At 37.9% G+C, this 12,500-nt stretch overlaps 3 protein-coding genes, 1 long non-coding RNA gene and 1 pseudogene across 4 annotated transcripts in view; 3 read left to right on the forward strand and 2 right to left on the reverse strand.

The window, feature by feature from the left end:
* The window catches only part of LOC149049326 (adenosine receptor A3-like), a 1,832-nt pseudogene extending 674 nt beyond the window's left edge, over window positions 1-1,158 (forward strand).
* LOC113680733 (EGF and laminin G domain-containing protein) overlaps window positions 1-12,500 on the reverse strand; it is a 438,917-nt gene that overhangs the window by 89,321 nt on the left and 337,096 nt on the right. The gene's annotated exons all lie outside the window — the stretch shown is intronic.
* On the reverse strand, window positions 1,413-4,724 carry LOC149049327 (uncharacterized). The gene is made up of 5 exons (XM_089199408.1): window positions 4,676-4,724; window positions 4,217-4,287; window positions 3,583-3,686; window positions 3,209-3,318; window positions 1,413-2,668 (listed from the first exon to the last, which is right to left on the reverse strand). Exons 2-5 carry the CDS (start codon window positions 4,258-4,260, stop codon window positions 2,303-2,305), a joined length of 624 nt encoding a protein of 207 aa, XP_089055534.1. The 5' UTR covers window positions 4,261-4,287; window positions 4,676-4,724; the 3' UTR covers window positions 1,413-2,302.
* LOC149049328 (uncharacterized) lies at window positions 8,545-9,328 on the forward strand. The gene is made up of 2 exons (XR_016185370.1): window positions 8,545-8,991; window positions 9,125-9,328. It is a non-coding gene; the product is annotated as an uncharacterized LOC149049328 (long non-coding RNA).
* LOC149049329 (uncharacterized) overlaps window positions 11,112-12,500 on the forward strand; it is a 1,429-nt gene continuing 40 nt past the window's right edge. Inside the window, exon 1 of the mRNA XM_089202357.1 lies at window positions 11,112-12,500. This exon is cut by the window's right edge and continues 40 nt beyond it. Within this exon, the coding sequence (XP_089058483.1) occupies window positions 11,401-12,500 (1,100 nt within the window). The 5' untranslated portion in view covers window positions 11,112-11,400.

Genomic DNA, 12,500 nt, shown 5'->3' on the forward strand with positions numbered 1-12,500 from the left:
TTCCTCTTTTCATAGCGGCATTTGAATCAGCTTCAATAACAACATGGCGTGTTTTCAACATTGTTGACATGTTTACAAGTACATCGTCCATTTATACACTTGCAGTCATTTCCTTGGAAAGAATGTTCTCCATTGGTTGGCCTTATCGTCATAGAACTGCAAACTTTCGTATTTATATCTGTGCCATTTCCATACCGTGGATTATAGCAGCAATATTCACTGTTCTCACTGATGTATACTTAAACTTCATTATAAGAGACAGGGTAATCTACTTTCTAGTTTTGTTTCCTGTAACACCTCTATTAGTTATGTGTGTAGCGTATTTTGTAATTTGGAGGAAACAAAAATCACCAATATGTAACCATAACAATATCATCAGAGAGACCAAATTGGCAAACACATTACTTTTGATAACAGGAGCTTCTGTTTTTACCTGGCTTCCGTTCCAGATTATTAACATATTAGTAAATTTGCATGTTTTTCCATCTTTTTCTCATCTGCAACTGACAGTATTCATCATCAGGGTTTTACAATACAGCAATTCTTTCGTAAACGTAATCATTTATCCACTAAAAATTCCAGAATTTAAAAACTTCCTGCTACACTTGCTTCGTTGTTGTGTAGGTCCTCATCAGATATTTAGAGCTAGGGTTTTACCATCAGCTGAGTCTGGGTCAGCTGTATCCTTAGTAAGATTTACAAGCAGTTCTTATCACCGAGCTCTAAACAGGAGAGTGCAGTTTGATTGATTGATTTTTTAAATTGATAATTCGACATTTTTTACTGACAAGTGATACAATTGAGGGGAAATCGTGCTGTTCATCATCTGTTTGTGTGTAAAAGTAAGATAGCTAAATGAATATCTAGCTAGTTCAAAGCCGAGGTAAACAGATATGTATACTTACCGAGAACGAAAGTATCGAGGGCCGTATCAGACAGTTTCACATCAGCTGAGATAAATAGTCTTGATATTTACCCCTCAAAATGAAGTAAAAGCGGCAATATCATCAGACATAAATGTCTATCTAATTCGGCCATCAAACCGGAAAACATCGTACCGTGGTAATTCGGGCTCAAAAAACCGCTCATAATCTTTAATGACAAGTCAAGGGATGAAAACGATAGAATGAAGTAGAATATTTCATGCGTTCTTTGCTAAAAGCAACTTGCATAATTTGTTATACCTGACAATAAAAAAAAAGAGTTATATTGTACTCTGACTTTTCTCTTTTGAACATCCTGTCGGAGAGATAATTTGAATTAATTTAAGATGTAAACCGAGGTTCAGCTATTTTGGCATTATTTTCGTCCTTCTTCTCGTTTATCAAATAGTTTCCTCATCGGTTATAAGTTATATTTCCCTCTGCATGCATAATATTGTATATAGTTTTTAAATAATATTGGCATTGTAATGTGCACATGGAGAAAAGATATATTTAGGTGTCCTTAAACATGGATTAATCCTGTCTTAAACTCAGGTTTAATAAGTTTAAGTTGATGTTTAAGTCACTTATACCTAGATTTAAGTTGGACTTAAACCTGGCTTATACTATCTTAAGGCTAAAACTTAATGCAGGTTTAAGTGCACATTAAATGTGTCCAAAACATTCCTGTATGTTTAAGTACTGTTTAATTGAAGTAAACAGAGCTCAAACATTTAATGTTGTCAAAGTACCATTTAATGCAAATTAATCTGCTCAAAATTTGTTGCTTATTTTAGTTTTGAATCAAATTTGTGAAATCAGTGAAATATTATTGTTTTGTTGTTTCATTACTAAACTGCCACCCACCAGGTCACATATCACACTAAACAATATATGTTTCAAGTTTCTTTTATTTTAAATTCACTGGTACACATTCTTAAAGCTACTGCCTATTTGTAATTAACCCTTTAACTCCCAGGAGTGATTAACAAGTAACTTCTCCCCAAAATATCTTGAACTTATCCAGCAAAGAGATAATGAGAATTCTCAAACTTATCAGGTATAGGTCTTTGTCTTGATATCACACCAGATTCTCATAACTAAGTTACAGGGAAATATGTAGCAGCTAGAGAGGATAGTTACCAATCAGATCTTGGGAGTTAAAGGGTTAAAATGTCACACATACCTAGCTTATTTATGCTTGACAGGAACAAATTTTCCCCATCATAAGTCAATAAATTTAACAATACTTGGAAGAAACTATCCCTGTGATCTAGATGACAATAATTTGTTCTAACAAAACAATTACTTTAGTTTGCCATTAAATACATGATAAATAAATGAATAAAAAGTAAAAAAAGTGTTAAGTATTTTTTCAATCACGACTCTTTGTTTATCTGCCTGACAGCCCAAAGTGGGCCAGCAGGTGCAGGCCTCTCCGACATGCCACCAACACTCCTTGGCTTAGCCATTGCCCTGGCATGGGGGGTCAAATTATTTTTGTAGGTTCTGTCTAGCCTGGCTTTTGCATTTGTCAAGCTTGTTCTTTCCCATGATAGCTTCTTGGTTACATATCTTGCCAGTTTCTTTTCTTTTTCACCAGTAATGAAATCTTCTTGCTCCTCATAATCTGATTCTTTGCTACTCATATAATCAATGTAAAGGATTTCACTATAATACTGTTTTTCTTTTGGTGTCATAGAAGCTTGTAGCATCTCATAGGATGACTGACGCCTTTCCAGTTTCTAATGGAACAAAAAGCAACAATTTAGTCATTATTTAGTTAATAACCAGACCAAATTATATCTATGAAACATATAATTTATTGTCAAATAGAAATACTTTTCTAACTCAAAATGATATCCCACAAAAGATATAAAATATGAAAATAACAATCAGCAATAAATAGAACTCCCAGAAAAAAATTCGTGCTACAAAACAGTACTAAATTAAAGCAAACCCATGTTATTTGGTTAACTACCAGCAAGGTTGACTTTCCTAATTAATGTGTATTTGTACACCAGTTGTAAACATACCAGTCCTACTTACAGTGTATGACAAATTTGTGCATGGCATTGTTTCATTTTTTGTTGCTGTATATTATCCCACATTGTATTGTGGTACAATGCCATGCACAAATTTGCCACAGTATTAAACAACACTTGTTGTCAAACTGAATTGAAACGTTTGATTCAGAAGCCATGCTTCAGCCACACTATCTTGAAAATTTATTCTTGAATATAGGTTTAGCATGGCAAAAGCAAGACAACTTAGCTAGTCCTTACATTTAGCAAACGCCTGCTCCTTTTGCACTTTTCTTTATGCTCTTCATTTTTCCCTTTTCTTATCCTCTGCTCTCTTTCTTTAGTTGTTTTGAAGTACTGATAAAACTGAGCTGTTGAGTTAAAAACAATAATTATTATCGCTGCATGATATCCTAAAATTACAATACAATGACAAGTCTATGTGTATATGTAACATCAGCTTATGGATATATATTAATTAAAAGAATTAATGATGGTAATATTGTGTTTTCCCTCTCAGTTTTTAAGTTTTCTGTCCAACATATTTCAGAAAATTTGTTTGATTTTGCACAAGGTAAATGTTTCTTGTTCTAACTTGCACACAACATTAAAACTTGATTCCTGTAATGTAATACCTTCCATTTGTAAGTCAGTCCATAGGCAGCTTTCTCCTCCATGCTCTTTTTTCAGTACTTCTTTCACTTTTGTAAAAATACTCTGGTTTCTCTCTGACTGTGGACTGTAATGAAAATGAGAATGTTATTTTTGTTTTAAACAATAGCCAGAGGCAGTTATAATAATATTATTATTATTATTCAGCCAAAAAAGGAAATAATAATTCAAGTAAAGCAGTTATACAAGAGGGACAATTTTCTAATCACTGCTGGTACAGTGCAGAAGCTACATGCTTTTTACACCTTCAAACTGACATTAGGATTTCTGGTTCCTGGAGGGAAAAGATTTCTCAAAACAAAAATTTGCATGTATTAATCTATCAGCAACATAATAGTTGAAATAACAGATTCTAAAAGTTTACCACCTCCTACTCCCAATTTGAATATTTTACACTGGCCCCAGACTCTAAACACTGGCCCCAGACTCTAAACACTGGCCTCAAAACAGATAACTAACAGTCCCTTAGAAGAAGCTGGTCAGAGAGAGATTTAGTTCATGGTGGTAAAGTTTTAATTCTAATATCTTGCATGCCATCTCTCTTAGTGCCTTACTATTTAAACACATCATCTTATGTATGGTAAAAAAATAACATACTCCTCATCAATGATGAAACCTTGTGTCACTTTTTTTTCTACCATCTTTTTGTAGATGAACCGAAACCGTTTCTGGAAGATAATATGGAAGAACATCATATGTCAAAAGTCAATTCAAACCACAAACTTGTTTATTTCTTTAATCAGGGTCAGCAGGGTTTTTGGGTAAACAGTACACAGTGGAATTTTAAACTGGGTAAACAGTATTTTTGCTAAATGCTTGCAAAATAGGCACAAGAATTCAGCACAAGGATGTTCCAACTTTGTGATAAGCAGTAGAACCAACATCTACACATATTGTGCTTTAAGTTAACACAGAACACGCGTGATGGCGGAATGGCGGTGTCTTTGAAGACACGTTTTATGCTTCTGATACACCGCAACTGAAACTCTCAAACACAACTTAACGGTACTAAAGTTGAAAAAATTTATATCCTTAAAGTAATTAAAGAATATTTACCCTTAAGTCATTTGGAATCACAACATTTGATTCTCTGCGAGAGCTTTTAGAACGTCTTTTGATATGGATAACAGTGATGGTAAAGCAAGCTTAAAACAGCAGAAATCACCAGAAACTACGACGGATACACGGGGCATGAGTAAGTTTTTATTGATTTTACATGTAAAATATTCATATTTCGAAATATTTATCGTTGTAAATCGACCATATTTCGTTCCCCATACTATTCCTTATAACGTGTTCAAATTTTCAACGGTCCCTTCCGTAACTTAACACCGAGTCACACAACGCGTGACGCGTTCATGAATTCATCGTTGGCTTTTTCTCGAGACGTGAGCTTGGGCCGCCTGTGACGAAACTAGCAAGAGCCTGAATCAATTTTGTTTACTTCGGCCGAGTGCTTTTATTTGTTATCCATCTGATGACTACATAATATTGGCACCGTGGTTCTGTGCGATACAAATTTTTCAGGCGTTGCATCCTCTTAGTCGGCAAATCAAGTGGACCCTCTGTAATATTTTGGAAGTAGTTGCCCTTTTTGGATACAAACACGTCCTATATATTATTTAATGTTTCCGTTGATCTACCTTTCAGATTTTACGGCATGAAGTTTGATCACATGACTAGCAAATCCCAACAAAACGTTGTTGCGTAAGCAGCTACTTGCAACGTTGAAATTAAGTAATGGTTATACACCTGCCGTTTTATTGGTGCAGCACCAACATATTATATAATCTCCAGATGACGCACTAGGCGAATTAAAAAGTTTGACGCAAACCTACATTCCAAACATCCCAATTATGCTCCCTCCTGAATAAACTCACAATCATTAGAATGAATAAACGGCTCCTCAAAAATCATTATCACTAATCTATTCATGATTTCCTAATAGCAGTTAAAATTTCAAGTGTTATTACTGGGATATCTGTGGTAGCCCAGTCATAAAATGCCTTTGTTTTTTTGTCGTCTTTTTTTTTTTTTTTTCCTCCGCCACAAAATGGAAAAATTGCGCAATAGTACTAGTTGTGATCCAATAAGGTGTTCACATGCTGATCACGCGTGTTATCCCTCAACAGCATGACAACTGTGATCCAATGAGGTGTTCACATGCTGATCACGCATGTTATCTTGATGATCAGATAACGACTCATCGCCTGAAAACCTCAAAACTGTAGTTACCATTCCAGAAAATTTACTACTTTCCGATTCAGAAAAATCAGTTCTCAGCAAGGGCTTAAATTTTGTTCCCATATCACAAAAAACCGATGAATTTTCAGTTAAGCAAGACGTTGAAAAATTCCTTCGCCGCGTTCAGTTGAAAGCCTTTTTTCATGACAAAGAGGATGATTCTAACACCTCGAACAAAGATACTTTCGAAACACTCCAGATTCGAAAGTCAAAATGGACTCCCCCAGAGGGCCAGTTCTCATCTTTAGATTTTTTCCTCAAAAAATGTCGCCACGATATCAACAAACTTAAATTCAATCGTAACACCAAATTTTCCAATCTTTCTTCGGAAGAGTGGTCGGCACTAAGAAGTCTAAAAAAACGCAAAGACATTGTCATTAAGGCGGCCGATAAAGGCGGTGCAGTTGTTGTTTGGCGGGCCGACCTCTATCAAAAAGAAGCTTTGCGGCAACTTTCTGACACCTCCTTTTATGCTAAAGTCGACAAAGATCTCACTTTAATTAACCAAAACATTGTCAAAAATACCATTAACGATCTTATAGCTAAACAAGAATTGCCGGCCACTGTTAAAAATCTCATCATTACTACTCCTAGAACTTCTTGTATTTACTTTTTACCTAAAATCCACAAACCTAACAACCCAGGTCGACCCATCGTTTCTGCCTGCAGTTGTCCCACTGAACTTATATTATTTCCAGCTATTTAGACAAAATTATGGCACCTATCGTCAAAACTCTACCGTCTTACATTAAGGACAGCCAACACGCACTTGAAATTTTTCGTGACTTTAGTTTCCTCGACCAAAACAAACTTATTTTCACCATGGATATAACATCTCTTTACACTGTCATTCCCAATGACGAAGGCCTCCGGGCCCTCAAACATTTTTTCGATCAACGCACTGTTAAGGAACCTAGCTCTGAAACACTACTCCGTCTAGCCGAACTAGTACTCACACTCAATTGCTTTTCATTCGGTGGTAACTACTACAAACAAACTAATGGCGTGGCCATGGGTACTAAAATGGGACCCAGCTACGCCAATCTTTTTGTAGGTTTTATCGAACATCAATTTTTTAGCCAATACCACGGCCCAAAACCTCAACTCTACGGCCGCTACATTGACGATTGCATCGGCGCTACCTCCTCTACCAAAGAGGATCTCACTCAATTTATAACCGCCGTCAATTCCTTTCATCCGGCTCTTAAATATACCTGGGAAATTTCCGACACTTCTTTGGCTTTTCTAGACATCAAAATTTCAATTGAAGGCAACGGCTTATGTACTAGTGTTTACTACAAACCTACAGATTCACATAGTTACTTGTTGTATTCATCCTCACATCCATCACACGTCAAGAACTCCATACCTTTTTCACAGTTTCTCAGACTTCGTCGTTTATGTAGTGACGACTCTGATTTTTCCGAAAAATCAGAGACAATGTGCCAGTTTTTCGATAAACGTGGCTGTCCTGTCTCTGTCGTTCAAGCGGGCTACCACCGTGCCCAACAAATCGATCGTCAGGCAGCACTACAAACGGCCGAGAAGGAGAACACTGACCGCATTCCATTTACTCTTACATTTCACCCTCACAACCACGCAGTTAAATCTATCATTCTTAAAAATTTTAAATTACTCCAAAACGATTCAGAGACTGGCACTATCTTTTCGCAACCCCCACTTATTTCATTCAAACGTGACAAAAACATAGGCAACTTATTAGTCAGGAGTTCATTTCAAACCTATGACCAATCTGGAACTTTTAAATGCGCTCGCTCACGATGCAAAACTTGTCCTTTCATTCATAACGTAGAGAAAATATCGGGACCCAAAAGATCCATTAAGATCATTGATCACTTTACGTGTACCTCCGCCAATGTTATTTACTGCATAACTTGCACTTATTGCAATAAGTTATACATCGGCGAGACAGGAAGACGACTGGGTGACCGATTCCGAGAACACCTTCGCGATGTGGAAAGAAATGACAAGGACGCATCCAAGCCAGTCGCTAAATCGCTCTGACGAAGGGCTAACGCTCGAAACGTCAGCTTTTTTACCCTTTACGGTGGCTAATTTACGTTTTCAACCCAGTTGTTAACACTAAATTACGTGCTATACTCTCCCACCGACGCAGCACCACAGTTTCTTTAGAAACTTACCCCTTTATTCATCAGTCGCTAGACACTTTAATCTTCCTTATCATTCTAAATAGCATATGGCAGTTTGCGGCCTTTCCTTACATCTAGGCAGTTTGGAAAGCCGTAAAACACTAGAACAAAAATTTATATTCCAAATCGGCACCCTTAATCCCCACGGAATCAACGAGCGCTTTTCATTCAACTAATTTATTCCTGTTTTCTCGTCACCATATTCCCACCAATGGCGTAGCTCCACTTTCTACATATAAATCCACACACAACCCACAATTCCTCTAATCGCTCTGACGAAGGGCTAACGCTCGAAACGTCAGCTTTTTTACCCTTTACGGTGGCTAATTTACGTTTTCAACCCAGTTGTTAACACTAAATTACCTGCTATACTCTCCCACCGACGCAGCACCACAGTTTCTTTAGAAACTTACCCCTTTATTCTTTTATCTTGATGATGATTGACGTTGTCATGCACAGACAGGGTCGGGTCACATGATGAATCACGAGATTTTGCTTATAAAACTTTTTGGTCAGTTGTTTTGTATTTTAACGTATTTGGATTGCAATCTCCTGGAGCATTATGGCGCAAACGCGCAAAATACTTACAGACGCATATACAAGTCGTATTCATCGCGGCTAATCCACACTGAAATATGTTATTGAGCGGTAATTTTGGAACGGATTGAGTCGCCAACGCTTGAAAGCCATGAAAGCCTTGAATGCCTTGTATGCTAAGTATGCCAATGTCTTAGTTGAAAAACGTTACTTGTTGTAAAAAGCAAAATCTGAAATCTGAAACAAAACTGCATATACTCTATGCAATCTATTGAACAACGCTACTACCGTGAGACTGAAGAACATAACTATAATGGATGCAAACTGCTTGTGAAGAAAGACGACATGTTGGATTCACTTGATGGCAAGGAACGTAGCTACGATAACAGTACGAATGGTATTAATTTCACGATCAGAAAGGTGAATCTTATGTTTGTTTTCATTGTAGTTGTATGGATATTCTTTTTTAATAAATACGTGATCCAAAACCTTGTGTTTTTTTGTGTAAAATGTTATTATGTTAAATATTGTTTACGCAATTGTCTTGTCACAGGCGGCCCAAGCTCACGTCTCGAGAAAAAGCCAACGATTAATTCATGAACGCGTCACGCGTTGTGTGACTCGGTGTTAAGTTACGAAAGGAACTGCACGTTATAAAGAATAGTACAGGGAACGAAGTATGGTCGATTTACAACGATACATATTTCAAAATATGAACATTTTTCTCGTAAAATCAATAAAACTTACTCATACCCTGTGTATCCGTTGTATTTTCTGGCGATTTCTGCCGTTTTAAGCTTGCTTTACCATCACTGTTATTCACGTCATCTACTTTAATTATGTTGGTAAAATCTGTACAGACATCACATCAACCAACTCGCGCGCAAAGTAAGAAGACTATATTGAAGGCTTAAAATAATATTGCGATCGATTTTCATCAAGAAATGTGCCAGGAATATTCCACAATAGTGCAAATAATCGTGAAAGCGGATCGCAGAAAAGCGATTGCGTGACGCTCGGTAAGCTGTAAGATGATATGTTATTATATACCAGACGTAAAAACTCTTCAGATTCATAGTCTGCATTTTGTACCCACTCTGCAGTCTGCAGTCTATATTTTTTATCCGGTCTGCAGTCTGCTGTCTGCATTTTGTACTAACAGGTATCCGTGGCACCAATACAGTTTATTTTTGGTTACATTTATTCGCAAAACACACATAATCTACCACAAAATACCTGTGAGTGAGGTAATTCGACATTTTCGTTCTTTCCCACATTAATATTCTTCTCTCCTTTTGTAAGAATGTAGACATCACTCACAATGTTTCAAGTAATCCACCCACCCTACAAAAAAGTAACTCTTGCATGCATAGCATGCCTATGTTTTGAAATAGGTCTATGCCCTTGGCCAGACTTGAGCGCACTATTTCAGTATACTAGTCCTACACCCGTAGTATCACTACACTTGATTCCAAGTATCCCAGGTACCCTGCTCACAGGGTCTAGTATTAGAACATCAAACATCTTTTTTAATAGTTGAGTGGCAATGGCTTGGAACTCTTGGCCCCTATCCATCGGATAGTGAGGCTATGAATAGGTAAATATACTTACAGGGAGAATTTCCACATATAATAAGTAATTTGACATAAATAAAAGATTGAGTTGCACTTTACCAGCCTCAAAATGTGTTATTAGACTTAAGGCCTCTATTTTTAAGACAAATGAATAAAGGGGTAAGTTTTTAAAGAAACTGTGGTGTTGCGTCGGTAGGAGAGTATAGCAGGTAATTTAGTGTTAACAACTGAGTTGAAAACGTAAATTAGCCACCGTAAAGGGTTAAAAAGCTGACGTTTCGAGCGTTAGCCCTTCGTTAGAGCGATTGAAGGAATTGTGGGATGTGTGTGGGTACAGAAAGTGGAGCTACGCCATTGGTGGGAATATGGTGACAAGCAAACAGGAATAAATTAGTTGAATGAAAAGCGCTCGTTGATTCCGTGGGGGTTGAGGGTGCCGATTTGGAAGATAAAATTTTGTTCTATTGTTTTACGGCTTTCCAAACTGCCTAGATGTAAGGAAAGGCCGCAAACTGCCATATGCTGTTCAGAATGATTAGGAAGATTAAAGTGTATAGCGAGTGGTTTGGGTGCGTCCTTGTCATTTCTTTCCACGTCGCGAAGGTGTTCTCGGAATCGGTCACTTAGTCGTCTTCCTGCTTCGCCGATGTATAACTTATTGCAATAAGTGCAAGTTATGCAGCGAATAACATTGGCGGAGGTACACGTAAAGTGATCAATGATCTTAATGGATATCTTGGGTCCCGATATTCTATCTACGTTATGAATGAAAGAACAAGTTTTGCATCGTGAGCGAGCGCATTTGAAAGTTCTAGATTGGTCACTGGTTTGAAATGAACTCCTGACTAAAAAGTTGCCTATGTTTTGGTCACGTTTGAATGAAATAAGTGGGGGTTGCGAAAAGATAGTGCCAGTCTCTGAATCGTTTTGGAGTAATTTAAAATTTTTAAGAATGATGGATTTAAGGCCTGTTCCAAACGTCGTGCTACTGCCGTGCCGAACTCAAATGAAATAGTAATTTCGATTTAAGCACGGCAGTAGCACGCCGTTTGAAACCATTAAGCGCGGCACGGCTGAATTAGGTTCGGCACGACTACTTAGCGCGGCAGGCCTTGCCGTGCCGCACGGCAGTAGCACGACTTGGTTTCAAACGTTGTGCTACTGTCGCGCCGAACTCAATTCATAAATTAATTTAACGGATTTTGCATTATTTGCATACTATTACGCATGCGCACTAATAAATAAAAAAAGACAAATGGCGTCGTGGCGCAAAAATCTACCCGTTTTGCCCGAAAGCTTGAGAGAAGAGGAATCCGACGGTGACAATAGCTCCGCCGACGTTTCCCGAACTTTTTTAAAAAGATATTCACCTGCATCATTCGACAGCTATTCTCCAGATAACGACAAAGAGACTGATTCAAACGAATCCGACACAGGAGTCAGTGAACAGAGTGAGGTGTGCAGCTCGAGGAAAAAGAAGCGAAAGGGACGGAGAAGCGTATGGGAAGAGCGACATATCAATGATTTAGTAGATGTGATATGTAGTAGCGAGTACTATAAGAAGAAGTTGATTTTCACGAACACGAAAAATTCGAAGAACGCAGAAATATATGCTAATGTGCTCAAAGATTTGGGCCAGAGATATGAAGATGGTAGCTTCCCGTTTAGCGTAGATCAGCTCAGGAACAAGTTTAAGAAATGCATATCTGAGTGCAAAAAAATTGCATTGACTGTCAAGACCTCGACGGGCGTAAAAAGGGTTCAAGATGAAAAGCAGCTGGGAGCCTGGTTTAATCAACTATTTCCACTGGTCCAAACAAGGGATTCATGTAACCCTGACATGGCAATAGAGTCTTCTTCATCACTGCAGTTGTCGGACGGGGAGCCAGTGAAAAGAGCATCAGATAACAGAACCCCCACTGATGAGCAATCAAGTGACGGTCTTGACCAAGGTGACGACTCTGACAAGAAACAATTTGTGCCTATAAGGAAGGGTAGAAGAAAGAAAGTCAAATCTCAGAACTCTTCTAGCGCTTTGTCCACAGCTGTGGAGCTTTTTGAAAAAGTGGTTAATAATGACCCAACAACACAGCTGATGCATTTTTTCAAAGAGGAAAATCAGCGAGCTCGTGAGCATGAATTAAAGTTAATGGAACTCTTCATGTCACAAAGGCAGCCCGCAGTTAGTTATTCTGCAGGTTCATCCTCTATCATTTTCCCAGGAAGAAGCCCCAGCCCATTTGCAGGATCTAGTCATTGTGCAGGTTCATCCTCTATGATTTCCCCAGAAAGAAGCCCCAGTCCATTTGCATACACAGCTCAAGATTTACTCTACAAGGAACCTCGACAGTGCCA

Source organism: Pocillopora damicornis, chromosome 3 (assembly GCF_964200805.1).
Source record: "Pocillopora damicornis chromosome 3, jaPocDami1.2, whole genome shotgun sequence".
Lineage (NCBI taxonomy): Eukaryota > Metazoa > Cnidaria > Anthozoa > Scleractinia > Pocilloporidae > Pocillopora > Pocillopora damicornis.